Below are 20,217 nucleotides of genomic sequence, written 5' to 3'. Positions count from 1 at the left end.
TAGGTGCATTGTGTAGACCCTTGCTCTATGGAGAGCATAAACATCTGGTTGAAGGTTAACCTATCTAAAACCTTAGGTTAGAGGTGAACCGAGTGAAACCTCAGGGTCTTGTGGAAGATCCTTGGACAGTGTGCCTAAAAGTGAGTGCACTGTGTTGACCCTTGCTCGTGAGATCATAAACAGTCAACCTCAGTGTAGGTTGTAAAGGTTAAAGGTGAACCTAATTTAAAACCTTAGGTTTGAGGTGAACCGCTGTGAAACCTCCTTAGTGAAATCTGGTACACTCAAGGGTTGAGTGTGATTACCGGGAGTGGAGTAGATAAGTAGTCGAACCACTATAAAAATGGCTATGTTTGAGATTTGTTTATGTGACTTGCATTAATATTTTCATATCTAAATATTGGTGATTACACCTTACACACTTACATAGTTATATCCATCAGAAACTAAGTTGAATATTGTTTACTTCTTAAATAGTTTGTGATTGGATCCTCTACCGGGCTTGGAAGCCAGTAGAGTTACTTTTTAGTAATCCTAATATGTGTTTGTTATTAGGATTAGTGTAATAGGGCTTTAAATAGATCATAAAACTTTAAAAAGTCCTATTCACCCCCCTTTAGGACATATTAACATATCTCTACTTTAACTAAAGCGGCTTCACCACTATTTCATGAAGTGCCTCATACCATGGGAGGGAGCACTCCATTAGGAGAGGCAAGACTCTATAAAGAGAGCTAGAATAACAGAGATATCAAGTATTTGCCTGAACCGAGTCCAAACGTCCTACGCCAACTTGCTGCCAATGAAGAGATGGTGAAGGGACTCCACCGAGTGAGACTAGTTCGCATCAGTCCCACAACAAACATACTTAGAGGCCAAGTGGACCCCTTTGTACTAGACATCACCGTCCACTGGAACAGTGCCCTGTAAAACCTTTCACGTGAAGAGTGAAATCCTTGGTGGTAGAGAGGCATGCAGATCCACCTAGCCCAAGCCTTCCACGGCCTGGGGGATCAACGATACTCTATGCTGATTTTACTAAGAAAATGTCGGATGGGGATAAGGGCCAGAAAAGGGAATTTGGACCCTCAGTTGAACAAAATCTTACTTCGAAAATGAAGTCAAGCACATCGTGAGGGAGTATGTTTAAAACTGCCCGGGGCAGGGGGGGGGGGGGTGGCGATGACCGTTGGCATCTAGAAATTGAGAGACCATCAGTGACAGTAATGTGTCAGGAATTAGGGAAGAAACTAAGTGTTGAATAGGGCCCAACCCGGTCCATTTATCACACTGGAAATTGCAATGACCCGATCTAAGTTTTCACTGCACCTGGGACTCGACGACCGGGAAACAACTTCTGATTCTCTTCCATAACGGGGAGGCGAGACTGGATGTGTGGGGGGAACTTGCGTTAGATTGGTCGGGGCTGTATTTAGCTTTCATAAAAAGACTCCAAAGACTGTCCTTTTTCCTAAATTTTATCTCCCAAGCCATCTTTAGGCGGAAAGCCTTCATTACATCTAAAATTTTCCTAATACCCAAGCCCCCTTCATCACTAAGAATGGTAAGAAAATTCCAGTTACGCCAGTGCAACTTCTTCTTTCCATCTGACCAACCCTAGAAGAAATTCGCCATGCGGGTTTCCATGGACTTTAAAATCTGAGTGGGCAGGTGAGCTGCAGCTAAGGAGTGGACTGGGATGCTCCCTAACATGTGTTTTACCAGAACCACTCTCCCAGCCTGAGATAGACATCTGGACTGCAAGCCCCTAATGAGGCTATCAATTCTGCCGCTGAGAGGTAGAAACATGCTGTATTTTAGCCCACCAGACGGCATAGGAACTCCAAGATAAGATAGAGGGGCTGACGATTTCGCAATGCCCAGTAATCTTTCCATAGATTTGGCCCTAGGGGAGGGAAGCTTGTCAGCGCAAAAGAAGGAACTTTTGTGGAGGTTTATTCTCTGTCTTGAGGAAGCATGTTGAATTCAATATTCTTGGGTTATATGTTGGAGATAATGCATTTCAATTCTGCTCATTTTAGGGTATGTGGGCAAGACACACTATCCACTTATATACAAAGATTGGCACCATATACATAGTGCAATTAAGAATGATCAATGTTTGGAATGTCATTACGATAAGCATTGAAATATAAGAATTTTACTTTCTAATTTTTAAAATGTAATTATTATGACTGATTGCCCTGTATAATGAAATACATAGGACTTATATGACGTTGAGGAGAAGTACAAAGAGAATATACTCGGGCCTGGAAATGGATGCATTGGGCAGCCCGCATCTCTAGCCTTGACATGATGGGATTCTTTCATTTTACCCATATCAATAGAGAGGGGAGTGGCCTGGCAGATGACCTGGCATGGGAGGGTCAGCAAGTTCCAAGGAAATCGGCTCTACAAGGTTATGCGGGACCTCCCTCATGAAATCTAGGGGATGGAGGTTTTAGACAAAGTTAGGCTAGGTGCCATTAGGGAGGTGGATCATGTATAGTTTTCCTTACGATAGGTTGCCCCGAGTTATTTTTTCGATGCTCTATGGGCAACCCGAAGTATAGTCCCTATCTGTTCTGATATATATATATATATATATATATATATATATATATATATATATATATATATATATATATATATATATATATATATATATATATATAAATCACAGGCTAGATTTTAGCCTGTTCTTTTGAAAAAAAAAAAGGAATATACTCAAGAAGGAAAATATCACATGGAAGGACAAGAAGCACTTTTTGCGATAAAATTACAATAAGTATGATAATGATGTATAGCAAAAAAGAAATTATCCCAAAGGTGTGAAAAAAGAGGAATGTGACAGATTCATTGATTATGAATCCACAGAAACAGGCTAAGAGTTGTCATGAAATGGAAAAGGCTTCTAAAAAAGAGATGACGATCCCTTATACGAGTGGTAGATCGAGATTTGTAAGGATGACAGGGTTAGTGTTAAGATTTTAATATATGTGCTCGTTTTCTTTCAAATGAATTTAAGAATATAAAATCATATTAACATGATTGTCCTTTATAAATTATAGAGAAAGGAAAATCCATATATTGCCATTATTAAGATAGAATTGTTTGTGGCCACCCATAGTAGATCTGATGGATCTTGCCCCACGCAAGAGTTGAGTGTCACAACTAAAAGAATAAGAGAGATTGTTACTCGTGACCTAGGTAGTATACATAAGGATATAAACCACGACCTAGTTGAATAGGTTTTTCATTCATCATCACTTTTAAATGCTCAGTTTTTTGTACCCTTTTTTTAAAAAAAAACAATATACATGCATCGCTATTCATAATGGATTATACTTAAGGTTTGTGGTCGTGATAGAAGGGGACGTGTTAGGGAGTTGGGAAATATTTCAAAGATTACTATTATTTCTTCCACCCCTTACATAGATGAAATTAGAGCTGAGAAGAATATAATTGCTTAAGTGAAAGCATTGGTGGATGAATTCAAACAGGAGATCACAAATAAGATAGCTGAACAAATGAGTATGTTTGAAAAACGTATGGTTGAACTTTAGCAATAATTTCTCGGTCAAGTTCAACATATGTAGTGCTCCCTTGGCATTGCTACATCTTAGATATTGCATTTTCTGTGACAAAATTTACATAAATTTTCATTTTTTAAAGACAAATGTAGAATAATTTACTCCATGAAAATAATAAATTATTTGTTGTATAGGGCCATCTTCGATTCGGTGAGGCATCGAGTCATCGAGAAGACTCGGTTCCAACTCTATAAATGGAACAAATTGGTCATTTAACAGATAACCATGGTCAAGTTGTTGTGGGCAGATGGTTAGAGATAATGTGAGCATCCCTCTAGAATGTGTCAAGGTTATAATAAATGTTGTCCAAGTTCTAGGTGCAGACGTGTTTGGTGATGTCAGTGATAGGACACTTATAGATTGCAATGTGGGAGAAGTTCTCGTTTGGCCTAAAGTGTTGACGAAAACATGAATATTTACGTTGTCAAGTTAAACTTTTATCAATTACAGAACAAACTTCAAATTTATAGTAATTTTGGATTGTGTTTGACTTAATTTTGGATATTGTTTGACTCTAATGTTGTTTTGGATTATTTAGTGGTTTTGTTTGACTAATTTACACAAATTTTTACTGTGATTGGTTTCGACTTTTCATCTGCTTATACGTAACATAAAGTAACATAAGTTATTTTTTTCCTTCATTTTGACTTTTTGGTTTGCTTTTTGTTTTCTTTTTTTAATTTAAAATATTCTAATTTCAATATTAAAAGAACTACGTAGTGGCTTGATCTCAAATTACCTGTTTAGGTACAAAGGAAGTCGTTCATACTAGACCATATCGGTAAAGCCACAATTTTTTTTCCTCATAAAGTGAGCAACTCTCTCACATTTCCTTAAAGCAAAATATTAGGAATGATTTAATGCATGAATCTTAATCTTACTTCTGCAAGTAATATGTGGGCATGGTTTAAAGGTTGCAAATCAATTGCAGGATGTTCATGAGGGCAGTTTCTTCTTGTCTTTATATTATGATTTTGACATGTATAGATATTCTATGAGTTTTTTTCAATCCATGCATTTGAATGGTCATGCATGCCTTCATATTACGATTTTAATGTGTATAGATATACTAACATGTTAGAAAAGCAACAAATGTAAAGCTTTTTTTTTAAACATAATTTTTAACAATGGACTGCCCAAGTGAAAAGCATAAATTAATTCAAATGTGCTTTCTTTGAATTATCTTTTGATTTTCATTTGTATGTATATTCTTTGAGCTTTTACAATCCATGCATTTGAATTGTTATATGCCTTCATATTATGAATTTGATATGTATAGATATTCTATCAGGTGCAATAGATTCAAAAAAATAACGAATGCAACAATTTGTGGCATAAATTTTAACGATGTACTAAGTATGTAGTTGGTTTGAAATCATTGACGGATTTTGGTCCATCACCTATGCAAAGAGTAGCAACGGATATGATCTATTGTAAAATTTTAGAACGACAGACTTTATTTGTCGCTCGAAGGTTTTTTGTATGATGGGCTTTTGAAGTTTACGACGGATATAATCCATCATTTTTTTCGACGGACCCTATCCGTCATTTGTTTTATGACAACGAAATTTGACGAAGTGGATGGTCCATTATTAACAAAATTTTATAATCGACTTGGTCCATTGTTCTTTTTTTTTTTTTTTTTACTGTTTTTATGCTTTTATTAAGCACTGAAAATAAGAAAAAAAAGTTTCATGATTCTAAAGATGGGAGATTTTTGGTGCTTGGGCTATCCAGTGTGGGCCCCATCATACAAATGGTCTATACTACTACTGAATCGTTAGGCCCTGCTTGTGGTGTGTAAAAGAAAAAAACATCCCCATCAAACTAAGCATATTCTACGTGGGTGACCGTGGTACAAGACCACCACTACAAGAAACAAGGCTTTTACCGACGAATTTTTTCATTGGTAAATGATAATTTTTCATACGTAATGAGTTTTACCGACGAATTTTTTCATCGGTAAAAGACTGAGGGTAAAGGCTTTTACTGACGAAAAATCATATCGTTGGCAATGGTAAGACTTCTACCGATGAAATTTTTTGTGGGTAAAAAATTTTGACAAAACTTTTACCGATGAATTGTTTCATAGGTAAAAATGTTCATGAAACTTTTACCTATGAAAATTTTCGTAGGTAAAAGTGTTCACAAAACTACTACCTACGAAATGTTTCATAGGTAAACAATATTTACGAAACTTTTACCTACGAAAGTTTTCGTTGGTGAAAAACTTTCGCCTATGAAATTGTTCATAGGTAAAAACTTTCGCCTGTGAAATTTTTCATAGGTAAAAATGTGGTTGAATCTTTTACCTATGAAAGTTTTCGTAGGTAAAAAATGTGGATGATACATTTACCTACGAAATATTTCGTAGGTAAAAGTCTCTTTTTTTTTTTTTCAATATTCGAGCAAAACTTCCTGATATACACCTGTTACAATATATTTCATCATATTCATCATGATATACACCTTTTATAATATATTTCATCATATTCACATTCACATCCATCTAAACGCAAACTACGTACATCCATCCAAACATAAACTACATCCATCTAAACACACACAATCTTATCCATGTCACATTCATCCATGCATAAATACATATAAGCTTAACATCATAAATAAAATACAAAAAATTATTCATAGCCTATTTCTTGGTGGGGCTCACAAAATTCAGTGTGGTCAACACATCGTCGAGGTTAGTGTGCACACACACCTAGGTCCTTACTCATGCCTTAATGGTAGATTCAAAATAGTTTCAATATAAGGTCACAAGTTCAAGTACCCATTGTGGCCATAAGCGACTCTGGTGTGTGAGTGTGTGTTAAAAGAAAAAAGAAAGAAAGAAAATGCTGATTTATCTTCTGGGTTGAGGCTAATGGTACTTGGTGATTTCTCATCAGGTAGAAATTATTATTAGTTGTTTTTAGAAAGGTGAGATTAGCCAACTTATAATTATATTAACATGATAAAATGTTGTACGTATATTTGAGCAGACACCACAAAATAAAACAATTCTATGGAAAAAAAAATGAAAAGAGAGAGAGAGTACATATGAGAGGTGATCCTTATCTCATTTGATGGATTCAAGCTGCATGTGCCCTACCCAACTTCCTATAAGGAGAAGTTGTATGGGTCTTGGAATAATGTTGGTGACAAATCTACCTTGTCTATTAATATTATCATATTGTGTTAGGACATGACTCTAAAAATGAGATAAATCCAAATCTCAAATAATCTATTCTATAAGAGATAGTGGAGACGGAAATAGATGCATTGTGATGCTTGAGTTCGAGTATGCTTACCAAAAAAGTAAGATTTTCTTATTTTTTGCCATGTGATTGGGCTACATTATTATATACTATGTTTGATGCAGCAATGCTGGCAACGTTAATGATGACTAGGACTTGCAGTCATAATGCAAGAAAACGAGAAATTTCTATTTGTATCAATGGTAAGCAGAGGATCTGGATTCGTGATGCTCATATGTCATCCAAATTGTTTATAAAGTCATTACCACTAAAATAAACTGAAAAAATACAAAAGTTTGCTAATCCTAAACCCTAATATCCTAAAGAAGGTTTGAATGTAGGCGTTCAATCTCTATTCTTATCACTATTTTTATTTGCCATGTGATTCACTTGAGTATGGATTTACTTCATTTTTGGGCACATGTCCTAACATAGGCTTATAAAATTGAAAGACAATGAATTTCTTAAGAATATCAGAGTGATCCCCACCTAGATTCCACCTTGGTGGGGAACACACGCAATTCGAATCCCCCTCTAACCACCTTTCATGCCTATAAAAAAGGATAAAAATCATCATAATAAGAGACAACAGCTAATGTCCTAACAAGGTATTCAATTGAAATCATGCAGTAAATAAGCTATGAATAATGTACTTGTATAAGAATGATTCTTTAAAATTGTGTGTAGGCCCATTCAATCGGGTTCGAGTTCGAGATCGGGTTTAGGTTTAGGTTTTCAAGCTTAGGTTTAGGTTTAGGTTAGGGAATTGAGTTTAGGTGTAGGTTTAGGTTTAGGGATTTAAGAATACATTTAGGTTTTAGGTTTAGGTTTAGATTTTAGGTTTAGGTTAAGGTTATAGGTTTAGGTTTAGGTTATAAGTTTAGGTTATAGGTTTAAGTTTTGGTTTTTGGGTTTGAGAATAGGTTTAGGTTTAGGATTTTGGGGTAGATCCAAAGCTCAAGTGGACCTTGAAACGAATTGGGGCCAGAAAAGTTCTCAATCGAGCTGATATTTGTTTTATTCCTTCTTCAGGTCTAGGTCTGTGTGAACTTACCAACAAGTTGGATCTCAAATAAGCACCATGGTGGGTCCTAAGAAGGAATCAATGGTCGGGGGCACTGTCCCCACCATGATCTTTAGTTTTAGGTATAGGTTTAGGTTTAGGGTTATACTAGGCTCTGCTCCATTAATTTCGAGCTAATGCATAAACACGGGCCTGTCCAAATGGCCAAGCCACTCCAATGCTATCCATAGGAAATGGACAACTTCATCATGATTATAACAGTGGTTCCCACTTTCCAGGGACCCCCACTTAACATCCGGATAGCTCCAAAGCACATCCAGGTCTGCTCCATCAATTTTGAGCTAATATATTTAAAAATAACATAAAAGGTAAGTAAAGCAAGAAACATCCATATGAATATATTGAGGAAAATTACTAGTGTATTTATATTCCTTTTATGTACTAGGTTGATTTTGAGTTGATTATGATTAAGATGTTGATATTACATTATATGCGATGAGGGTTGCATTACTAGTGTATCTATATTCTTTCTATGTACTAGGTTGATTTTGAGTTGTTACTTAAATGATAAAACTTAATATCATTTCACTGTAGGGATGGATGCTTTAAGGCATGTCATTATTTGTTCATATTATATCCCTATGACATGGTGAATTGTCCTTGCCATGAATTGAAGGAAACTTCATACATATTGTACATTATATGAGATTAGGCATAGGATGTCTCAGTCCATGAGAGGAAATACATACCATAATCAGTTTGGTTTAGAGCTCATACTTGAAGATGTTTATGTTAAAATAAACTTGGGTATAAGTATGACTTTGGATCCACTTATGTGGATGTACGACTTCTCAATTATGGTAGCATCTTAGATATCGAGTTGTAAATATAAAGCAGATAAAAAAAAGTGAGTTTTTCATTTTTCAAGTCACCACTTTCCTGCTACAATTGGTCTACAAGTGATGCAATTTATTACCATTAATATACAAGATATTCCAATAAAGAAGCAGGAGTTCTATGAAATCATTGAAATGTCACCAGAAAATGTCAAGTTAGCATAGCAACACCAGCATTAAATGGACACGGAAGAACATCTCATTAAGAAAATTGAGATCAACAAAGGAACCTTTTGATATGTGTGTTCCATTATGCAATGATGGTAGGTTACTAGTATACATGACTCCAGTCCTAACTAAATCACTCTGTTTCTCTAACATGTAATTTCTATCAGATTTATAGCAAGAACATGCTACAAAGCCATCACTTGTAGGCAGCTTCAGCAACTAACCTCCAAAGCTCTTCAACCTTCCTGTGATTGTTGATCATCGTAACAAAACATCGATGCAATGACTATTATAAAAATTTCCTATCATTATTAATCATTGTAATGAAATATTGATGCAAGGATCTGTTATATAAAATTCGCTGGCAATGAAATCATTCCATTATGGCTGCAACTACCGAAAATGTTTCAAGTCCCATCATGCGTCAATGCAAGAGATGATAGAAGGTTGTAAAACTCATGAGGATGAAATTGCAACACTTTTATGAGTTTTTCTAGGTAGTCTACAGCCACTTTGTGGGGATCACACCAAAATCATTAAATGCAAGAGAGGTGTTTTTTTATATACCTGATCTAGCAATGGTACACATAAGACTCACCCACCTTTTGGCACTCTTGGCTATTCACCTGGTGGGACTCATCATGGATGATCTTTCTATCCAATTGATGGGTTGAAAGTGGAGGTAAGAGATGATGTTCCACGTTCGAGAAGAAGCATGGATCATGTTGGATGGTTAGGACCACATGATGGTTTCCTCATCAATTATGGGGCCCACCACGTGGACAGTTATGGATCACCAAATGGCAAGCCAACAGATGTATAATTTGCTAGTCCTAATAAAATTAGTTGACTGAACATTGTGTATTTTCTCTATTCAAAATAGTGTTCATTAAAAGCAATTCTTCAAAGAACTCATACTAAAAGATTGAAGCCATAACAGCTCCCTTACATTAGCTTGGGAGGCTCTAATCCTTTGGATCTTCCCACTGCAATTTGTAAATATAGAAGAAGAGGAAAAAAGAAGGGAAAGCTTGTTTCAATGTACAATGACTTAAGTTTTGCAAGTGACTGCACATATCAATCTTAGAAGAAACTCACAATTTAGTGGGCTTAGAACTTCTTTTCCCCTGCCTTCCAATTTCTCCTTCATATTAGAAAGAGACTCGAACTGAGGAGCATACGAAACCTGTAGTTGATTCCCGAGGAAAACAAACTCATCTAGTTTCCTCTTTATAAACCTGCAAAAATCAGGCCACATATTCAAATACACCATGTTGTGGCCCTACATTCACAGTTGAATACTCCAATGGCCACATAATGGAAATTATGAAAAACAGAGATATTTTTGTTGCATTTTGAATCTATTGCACCTTATTGAAAAAAAATGTGCATATTCAATTAAATAGCCCAAATTAGATGCTTGAACATGTTATAAGTAAAAATTCATTATGAAAGAAATTCAAATATTCTAAACAAAAAGTAAAGATGGATGAGGGAGGATTTTTTAAATCAAATGGTCCTAAAAAAATGGATTAAAACAATCACTTCATGACTATGAAAAATCAATGCCATTAGCAAATATCACACACCAAAAAAAAAGAAAAAAGACATTTGCCTGCATTTAAACTAAGAGACGCTTCACATCTATTTGGAGGCAAGCATGTCTAATCAAACCAGGGATACCAAAGGTTACACATTTCATCTAAAAGGAAATGGATTTTAGAAGTACGCGATTCAAACAACCCAAAAACCTGATATGCAAATCGCAAACCGTTGGGATTCATTCCTAATCTAAACAGTCAAGAAATTCAACATGATTTCAAAAGGGGGGATGCTATGATCTACCAGTGATAGTTAACGACAAAGCACCATGATGACACTATTATCGGTTTTGTGCAAACAATAGCTCAAATTATCACAAAGTACATAATAGATGCTGACAGTAAATCTCCAACATATTAATTCATTCATTTCACAGCACGTTGGGCTAGAATCTTGACATACGCAGTACAGGCCTTTCAATAATCCAACCCCAATGCATGGACCCTGTAGAAATTGCCAGTACCTACACACTTCAATAGCTTACTATCTATGCAATGCATTCCCGAAAATGGCACATAAATTTTTTTTTTTTTAAAAAAAACATTTCAACCTCTCTGCCCATCGAAATAAAAAATAAAAAATCCAGCCATCCATCCTATTCATCAATCAAGTGTCCCAAAGTAGAGGCTAGGATTGCTGAAATACACGCTCATGGTGGGCATGGATGAAATACACGCATCATGGTGGCCCCATAACTTTTCCAGTCTCACACAGGATGGATGAAATGGTGGGTCGTGCAATGTGTGCCTCACACTCTATTAGAACAAGTCTGTTGAACCAAAATCCCCAATTTCAAAACCCCCAAATTCAAAATGTGATTAGGGTACCATAATCCCCAAATTCGAAGTGGGAGTTAGGTACCCAAATCCCCAATTTCAAAACCACCAAATTCGATTTGGGATCAGGGTAACAAAATTCCCAAATTTAAAATGGGATTAGGGCCCTGCATGTGCAAACTGACCTTGTAAATGGGTTAGGGTTTTTACCTTTCGAGGTGAGAGGAAGAGAATGGGAGGAGGGTTTGAGTTGGAGCCCCAATCTGGTTTTCGAGCTTTGAGGAGACAGATTGAGAGCGTTGGGAAGAGAGATCACGAGTAGGATCTCCAATCAGGTTTCTGAGCTCTGAGGAGAGAGAGAGAGAGAGAGAGAGAGAGAGAGAGAGAGAGGGGGGGGGGGAGAGGATGCGAGAGAGACTAAGAGAGGATGGTGGAGAGATTAGAGAGAGAGGAAGAGAGAGACAGAGAGAGAGAAAGAGAGAGGAGGGAGAGGATGCGTGAGAGATAGAGAGAGGAATGAGAGAGACAGAGAGAGTGAGAGAGAGAGAGAGAGTAGCTCATGGCCTTTTGGACAGAAGCAGATTGCATATTGAGTAACTCAGTACGTTAGTGTACTGAGTAAACTCTGTGGGGCCCACCTCATTCATGCGTTATATCAACTCCGTTCATCTGTTTTATCATATAATTTTAGGGCTTTAAACCAAAAATTAATCATATTCAAAGTTCAAGCAGACCACACCACTTGAAACAGCGTGAATTGAAGTCTACCGTTGAAAAGTTCTTGGGGGCCCACAAAAGTTTTAGATTAAGATGATATTTGTGTTTTCCCTTTATCCATTCAAAGTGTGATCTTATGAACAATTTGGTTGACAAATAAACATCATTGGATGCCCTAGAAAGGTTTCCAATAGTGGAAATCAATCCTTCCACTGTTTGCTTTAGTATGGTCCACTTGAGATTTTGATATACTTCAATTTTAGGCTCAACCCTTAAAATGATCTGCAAAAATGGATGGATGACGTGGATATACCACATGAATTCACAGTGGGCCTAACAAACTTTTGTTGCCTTTAGAAGTTTTTAATGGTGGGCGTCGCTGTCCCACTTTTTTTTGTGCTGGGGTCCACTGGAGCTTTGGATTTAACTCCTTTGGATATTGCCCTAAAATGATCTCTCCAAATGGATGGAAGGTGTGGATATAAAACATACATCATGGTGGGGCCCAAAAATGAGAGGTATATAAATATCTTACCACGAAAGTTTTCAAGATGGCGCGAAAATTTTCTATCTTAAAAATTATAACATTATTCTCGACGAAATGTTTTGTCGGTAAAAACATTATTACGAATGCTTTTCAGCCGTCGGGAAAACATTTACCAATGAAAAAATATTTCATCAGTAAAAGTAGTGTTTTACCGATGAAATTTTTTTCGTCGATAAAAAACATTATTCCCGACGATTTTGGTTCGTCGGTAAAACTCTTACCGCGAAAATTTTTAAGATGGCGTGAAATTAAAATTTTTCTATCTTAAAAATTATAACATTATTCCTGACGGAATATTTCGTCGGTAAACACATGATTACCGACAGTTTTCAGCCGTCGGGAAAACCTAAAAGCAGTGTTTTACCGACCAAAGTTTTTTCGTCGGTAAAAAATATTATTCCCAATGATTTTGGTTCATCGGTAAAACTCCTACCACGAAACATTTTAAAATGGTGCGAAAATTTTTTATCAAATAAATTATAACATTATTCCCGACGAAATTTTTCGTAGGTAAAAACATTATTACTGACGGTTTTCAGCTGTTGGGAAAACATTTACCGACGAAAAAAAATTTCGTCGGTAAAAGTAGTGGTTTACTGATGAAAATTTTTTTCGTCGGTAAAACGCTACATTTACCGACGAAAAAATCTTCGTCATTAAAAGCTATGTTTCTTGTAGTACAAAGCATACAGCCTTCAATTTATTTTCTATAGTGGGCAAGAACCTTATATATCAAGAAAAGAAGCAAACAAGAAGTTGTCCATGATGGGTTGGCCCATTAGTGTGAATCTAGGGCTACATAAGGTGGAGGTTGAATCTAACTCGAAATTGGTGGTCCTTCAACGGGCGGTCACAACTTCTGTGGAATTCCTCCTACTGGCTTGCCAGAATCAGGCAGCTGCAGAAGATAGCTTGTAATAGAATTACCCACATTCTTAGAGAAGGTAATGGGCTAGCCTTCTTGGGAAGTAGGATTTAGGGAAACTGGGAATTCAGGGCCCTCGGGGATCTGCCCCTGATCATCTGAGGCTGGTCGTGCTTGATAAGGTAGGGCTGGGCTCGATTAGAAAAGCTAGGGAGGGGAAGCAGGCGTTTGCTTTCCGCCCGACTATGTAAATGGATATGATAGGCCGCCGAAGGTTGGTTCAGATCCGGTGGCTGCCCGAATTGTCTAGTCCTGTAATGTTCTCTTTTAGGAATACAATTTCCGTTTGAAAAAAAAAAAAGCAAACACGGAGCTGCCCAAGGCATTGACCAGCTACAAGGACAGAGAAAGACGGGGGTCAGTTTTATGGTACAACACAAGATTTATTTGACTGAGAAGCTAAGACAAGCAGACCAAACTTACATTCATAAGAAAACCATAATACATAAGGTCACAAGCTTGCATGTTAGTCACATCTTTTTTAGGACCCTGATATCCTTCCAACGAGACTCCATGTAGTAGGATCTGTCATTCTGTGCATAAACACCACAATGGAAGTTATGAGAGGCCGCTCCATGATCATCCACTGTTAACTTTAGAACTCCATCAATGAAAATGCTAACTTTTTTCCTGCCTACATCATGGATGACATTTAGGCGGAACCATCTATCGTAGATGTAAGGGACGAGAACCGGACTCTGGTAGTATGTGAGAGAACCATTGTACACCCTCACCATCGCAGTCGTGGCATGGGTGCTTGCACCATGGATCTGCATGATGCACACACCCGATGTCCCATTCGGCACAAATCCATACCCTTCAAATTGCCAGACTCCAGAAGAATAATTACCCTGAGTGAGGAACTGGTAAAGTCAGTGCATTTAGACATTAAAAAATATTAATAATTAATGGTCTCGTGTGCAGACGTAATAACTGTCAGATGAGATTATTGCAATGCCCTGCTTATGTCATATTTACATTAGTTGCCAAATTTGTTTAGTGAGAAAGACTAGTAGCCGTCTCATATTAGTAGCGGTGCTAATCACAGGAGAATCGATGCGACCTTTAATTTCCTAGCTGGAATGTGCAGCAATGCCTTTTTCAGAGTTGTCAATCCTTAATTTTGGAGATTTGAGGTAAGTCAGACTCATCAATCCTGATACTAGCTAGCCAATTCCTTGAGGCTTCAAACAATGAATTTGAAGCACGTCCCTAGATTAGGGAATCAAAGGTTGACAAATTCAAGGATCCAGACTGTCCTTAAGTGATTACTGTCCAGATCTCTATCATTTTATTTCCTGCTTTTGAATACCACAACATTGATAACTATAATGGTAACAAAATTTATTTATTTTTTAACAGAGTGGGAGCTCACCACCCGTAACTTTATTAGATGGCAAACCTTCTATACAGATTTTTGGGTGTGTGCCTCAAAAACAAATAGCCCTCAACTATCATACTTTTCCACAACACAGAACACAAAAAAGACAAACCAGGTTCAAATAATGAAAACTAATGGAGAGAGATGAAGGGTTTGAAATTGTTTACTCATATACAACTCTCACTGTGGGAAGTTGTGTTACTAGTTTGGGAGAGAGGCTTGTCGGTAGAGAAGACCCATGCTCGCTAATGGGCAGGTTGTAGGGTTTTTCAATGTCAAAGTTCGAGCTATTGAGTGGGACTGGGATAAACCCAAACACGGGATCATTAAAGGCCCAACCCATTGCACCATGATGCATAGGAGGGCGGTAGCCGCAAAGGCTAAAAAAAAACACAAAGAACTCAGGCCCTTCCCTTAAAAACTCTTTGAGAACAAGAAATAGAAGAAGAAGAAGAAGAGATGGAAATGGGACACTAGAGAGAAATTTTGTCGTGGATGCCATGAACGGTTATGTTTATATGTAATGTGGGGGGGACTGAAGAGGATACCACTGGATGGACAGTGGGGAAAATCAATCCTATTAAAGATTAGCCACGCGATATCCTACTACCTTTTATTTGTTTTAGGTGACCTAAAATAAGTCGTGAATTTTTTTATTAATTCATTGGTACATGTGGCCAGTCTTGGTTATGTAGAATAAGGCCGTTCTTAGTCATGTAAAATAAGTAATGCGTGTAATATCTTAAGCGTGGCAGTGGTTAGACAAATAGTGTAAATATTCAGTATGTTTGATTACGTTCAATGATGTTGATGGTGGGGCCACCACCTTCTTCACAGGTCATATACCTTCCTCGCTAATGATAGGCCTGACTAATTATTTAGGCTATTTTGATGAGAGAATAATATATTAGCGAGGCATATTTGCTACTCTCGAGATTCGAACATAGGACCTTCCGCTCTGATATCATGTCAAACAACTATTTACTCCAAAAGCTTAAGCTGTTAAAGTGTGGTGTATCAGTGTATATCAAGGGACTTTATCACTTCAACAACAACAACATACAATATCAAGGAACTTTTTTTTTTTTTTTGTTCTGTCTATGCAGCTTCCATAGTTAGACTGCAATAATGGCTTCACTTCTACAACAGAAGACATAAAAGGGAGAAGATGACATTGATGTAGCGCGAAAGTGACGAGTTTACCATGTGGGGAGTCTATGATTGAAATCATTGCATGAATAGACGCCATTTCCCATTGTGATCAGATTGGATACCACAGATGTAATTAGCACCTTGTAATAAAAGAAATTGAAAAAGAAAAAGAAAAAAAAAAAAAAAAAAAGAAAGAAGGAAAGAAAACGAAAAACAACAACAACAAGAAGGTTGGTAGTAGTTGGCATGGGTAACTAGTTGTGTATTGTGAGTCGCTGTAGATTGGTGAAATGCACGGTGTTGATGGTCGACATGCATCACGGTGGGGCCCACGCAGCTCGACCTCACGGGGGCTTATCGTGAGGTCGAGCGCATATATATATTGTTGAATTTAGACAGTCTTCTACTTTCCATTTCTGCCATCAATTAGATGTTGAATTTGAACTATCTTCTCATTTCTACCATCGATTAGACGTCCACAGCTTTCTTTTTTTTCTTTTTTTTTTTCTTTTACTATTTTCAATAGGTAAGCTGATCCCGGACCTGAGACTCTATGTTGAAACACGCCTTTTCTACTATTGAGCTATAAGCTTGAACGACCCAAACTACTTCCGGTGCAATTTTCAGATTATAATACTACACTGTAGAATCTAGAACCGCCCGCAAAGCACCATACAATTTTTCAGATTATAGTGCCCCTGCTTCTTATCATTCTCCGTTTTTTTTTGGTTAGTTTCTTTTGGGCACAAAGGAAAAAGTAAAAAGGGAAAACAAAAAAATAAGAGCAAATATAGGGCATGGGAGTTATAGTGCTTAAGATTGTATACGGGTACTCGAATCTCAGTACGAGGAGCAGTGATGCTTGTGAGGGCATGAGGCTTGTCTGTGGCGAAAACCCAAAGCCTGTGGACACCATCGATGAAGCTATATCGATCGCTTACGAGCAAGTCATAGGGTTTTAGAATGAGGAAGCTTGAGCTGTTGAGAGGAAGAGAGACAAACCCGTCTGTCGGATCGGTGGGCCCCCAACCCATGGCTCTGTGGGTGCAAAATTGTAGTAGAACTAAGCAGTGGAGAGCGAAGAGAGAACAAGAGCAACTCATCTTCATCTTCTTCTTCCTCAAGAAGAGTGATAGAAGAGTCGGATTCGTTAGAGAGCTTTATGCATTTATAATAGATGCAGGGTAAGTAATTGGAGGGAAATGAGAAGTGCACTTTTTTGCTACGCTCCGTTCACATGTGTCAATTTGGCACACATGTAAGGGATCCAAGCCACTCATCATGCGGGACTAAGCTTTGTTGACAGCGTTGGGTGGAAATGGGGACCTCATTGTCCACACACTGTAGATTGAACATGGATCTTGCTCAACTTCTTTCATCTGTCTATTTCTCTTGCATGCATGTAGCCCATGCGTTAGACAGATTGGCTTCTTTTTTTTATTTTATTTTTTGCCAAGGGAACGACATGGAGAGGACCGTCCGATGAACCGCTTGAATCTCACACATACATGTGGGCCTGGCACGTACAACAAAACACGTACCTGTGATTACCGAGCTGAAGTTGACGCCTGTGGGAGTGTGACCTAGTTCTGTTCATCCAGCGGGGATCATGAGGCTAGAAAGTGTCTCTTCCTCTTGCTCTTTTGTATAGTGCATGTTTGGTGCTCCCTTGGGACACCATACTTATTTTTGAGAATCTCCTTTCCTGCTTTTGATGACCATGTTAAGTAGGGAGCCCATTTGATGAGGCCCCGCCTCACGGAGCACGGTGCGGCCCCGACCTTGGAACTCATCTCGATGTATATGTAGTACATCCAAGCCGCGCGTTCATCCGTTTTCCCATATCGTCAATGTGTATCAAACAAACAATGAATTAGATTCAAATCTCAAGAGTAGCACACTGTAGGAAAGAGTAGTGATTGAGCATTAGAAGCTTCCTGTAGACCACTAAAGTTTTCGATAAAGCTCATTCTAGTCTTTTATCTTCATCCAGGACTGCGCGACTTTGTCAACAGGTTGGATGGGAAATAAACAGTACAGAGGGCCCTAATAAGTTCGTGTTGTTTTTTTTTTTTTTTCATGGAAAGGTGGACTTACCACCTGAATTTTAAAATTTTGAAAACTTGGAAATTTGAAAACTTGGATATACAGCCATTCGGGTGGGCCCCAACAAAAAGCTTTCGGACCCGCCTATCATATAGAACTCCTACACAAGGCTAAACAGGAAACAAAGAAAAGAATCAAAAGAAATGGAGGGCTTTGAGAAGAGAGAGCTGCAACTAATGAAGCAACTGAAACTGGGCATCAACAAGCTACCAAACTCTAAGCAGGGCACAACTCCAAACAACCATAAATCAACCAGCCCACAGCTTTCACCCCATACTTTTACGATACGCCTGCATTAACCCGCTCCTACCTCCCAATGCAAAACTGTTACCAGCCCATCACAGAAAGCTACCTACACAAAAACCGCAAAATGGGGCTGAAGGGGACTGAAGCCAGAGGTGAAACAGCAGTCAGCCTACCACGTTGCTCCATTGTACCTTATGAGCTACCTGGGGAGAGTCTGGTTGATCCTAGCCCTACTCTCTCTGGGAGAGCCAGGCCCTGAATACGAATAGGAATATCCAAGTGATCTGAGAACGAGGAGAAGGACTGGTGAATTCTCCCCAGTTTTGCGAATCCATTCGCTGTGGCATTCCCCTCCCTGAAGATGTGGACAAAGGTAATCAACCCTCTACTCCTGATCTTGTGGATACGGGACAGCTAGTAGCCCCATTTTACAGCCCCTTTTATCCTGTCATTCAAAAGATCTACAATCAGCTTGGAATCTGATTCCACCTGCACCTTTCTCAACCCTTCTGAAAGCACATGACCAGCCCATCCCAAATGGCTCTTAGCTCTGCAAAGTTGTTGGAACCCAGTCCTTAGCCGATGGCGAAAGCGAAAACAAATTTACCTTTCTCCTTGAAGATGTGAACCCAGCCCTAATAAGTTTTTTAACGGTAAGTGTTCAATAACCAATATTTCTTTTAGTGTGGTCAACCTTTAAATCGGATCTGCTTCATTTTTTGTCTCAAACCCAAAATGATCCGTGTGAATGGGTGGACAATGTGGATATATTAAACCCATCAACGTGGGCCCCACAGTCGGGGCAACATCGTGTTGCATGAGATCGGTGCTGCACCCAACCCACTCCCTGTCAAGTGGGAGCAGATTAGGTGATACCTAGGTAACACCTTAATGGGTGCTACCCATACCGTGGGCCCCACCCTGACTATATGTTGTATATATCCATGCCATCCATTTCTAAAGTCCATTTTAGGATGTGTTACCAAAACTTAATCAGATCAAAATTTCAAGTGTGCAGACACCTCACCTTAGGTTGATAAGCTGATAGAGTTTGAATAGATGGATGGACAACCGCACCCTGATCCTAAACCCTAACTCTAGAAGCCTAAACCCTAAGAACCCCAGTCCTGAACCCTAAACTCAACTCATTCAACCCAGTCAACCCAGTCAGCCCAACGCTAAATCCTAGGAACATAAAACCCTAGAACCTTGAGTCAACTCACGAAGTTAACTCTCTTAGTCAACCAACCCAACCCCATAACCCAACCAGCTCACCTAGTCAGACCTAAAACTAAGCCCGAACCCAAGCCCGAAATCAAGCCCAATAAAAGAAATGGTTGAAACCTCAAGGAAACAACCCTCATAGTAGAGCCTCAACACACTTGGAGAATGCTACCTGCCATATCAGAGAGTCCATGTGGTGATCGAAAGCAAGCAGGATGCCGCCATCTAAGTGGAACTCCCCCTCTTTTGGGCAATGTCCCTCAAGCATGTAGATTTCTCATTTTTCTAGCCTTAAGTATGCAGCTGAGGTGCATTTACTCCGATGCCTATCTCCTGACCCAAAATTACCTTTTTATGACCTCATCCAACCCATGATATGATTCCATGTGGTAATCTCCAATCTCAGCCATTCAACTACATTTTTCCCTTATTATCACAAGGAATTACATGAAAACCAGGATTGAAGACTATACATACCGCCCTTCCCTTCTCATTTCTAGCATTAGGAATTCAGATGTAGCCTTCCACTGCATCTAGTAGAACCTGGTCCATTCCTCCACCAAGGAGAGTAAGAGTGAGAGAGTGAGAGAGCCCAATCCTGGTCTA

At 38.4% G+C, this 20,217-nt stretch overlaps 1 protein-coding gene across 2 annotated transcripts; it reads right to left on the bottom strand.

Moving 5' to 3' along the window:
* Nucleotides 1-13,936: 13,936 nt before the first annotated feature.
* LOC131230019 (citrate-binding protein-like) lies at nt 13,937-17,175 on the bottom strand. 2 transcript variants are annotated; one of them, XM_058226002.1, is made up of 3 exons: nt 17,038-17,174; nt 16,863-16,938; nt 13,937-14,353 (listed from the first exon to the last, which is right to left on the bottom strand). In XM_058226002.1, the coding sequence occupies exons 1-3, from the start codon at nt 17,142-17,144 to the stop codon at nt 13,973-13,975; spliced, it is 564 nt and encodes a 187-aa protein (XP_058081985.1). In that variant the 5' UTR covers nt 17,145-17,174; the 3' UTR covers nt 13,937-13,972. The 2 variants fall into 2 exon arrangements, with proteins under 2 accessions (XP_058081985.1, XP_058081984.1); XM_058226001.1 differs by having other exon boundaries at nt 16,863-17,175.
* Nucleotides 17,176-20,217: the final 3,042 nt, after the last annotated feature.

Source organism: Magnolia sinica, chromosome 2 (assembly GCF_029962835.1).
Source record: "Magnolia sinica isolate HGM2019 chromosome 2, MsV1, whole genome shotgun sequence".
Classification (NCBI taxonomy): Eukaryota; Viridiplantae; Streptophyta; class Magnoliopsida; order Magnoliales; family Magnoliaceae; genus Magnolia; species Magnolia sinica.
This window is presented reverse-complemented; position numbering and strand designations above follow the sequence as displayed.

Coding starts and splice junctions, on each gene's coding strand:
- LOC131230019 (XM_058226001.1), bottom strand. CDS start 17,144: ATGAAGATGAGTTGCTCTTGTTCTCTCTTCGCTCTCCACTGCTTAGTT. Junction 14,354..16,862: donor GTACTGAGATTCGAGTACCC/GTATACAATCTT, acceptor TTCCTCACTCAG/GGTAATTATTCTTCTGGAGT.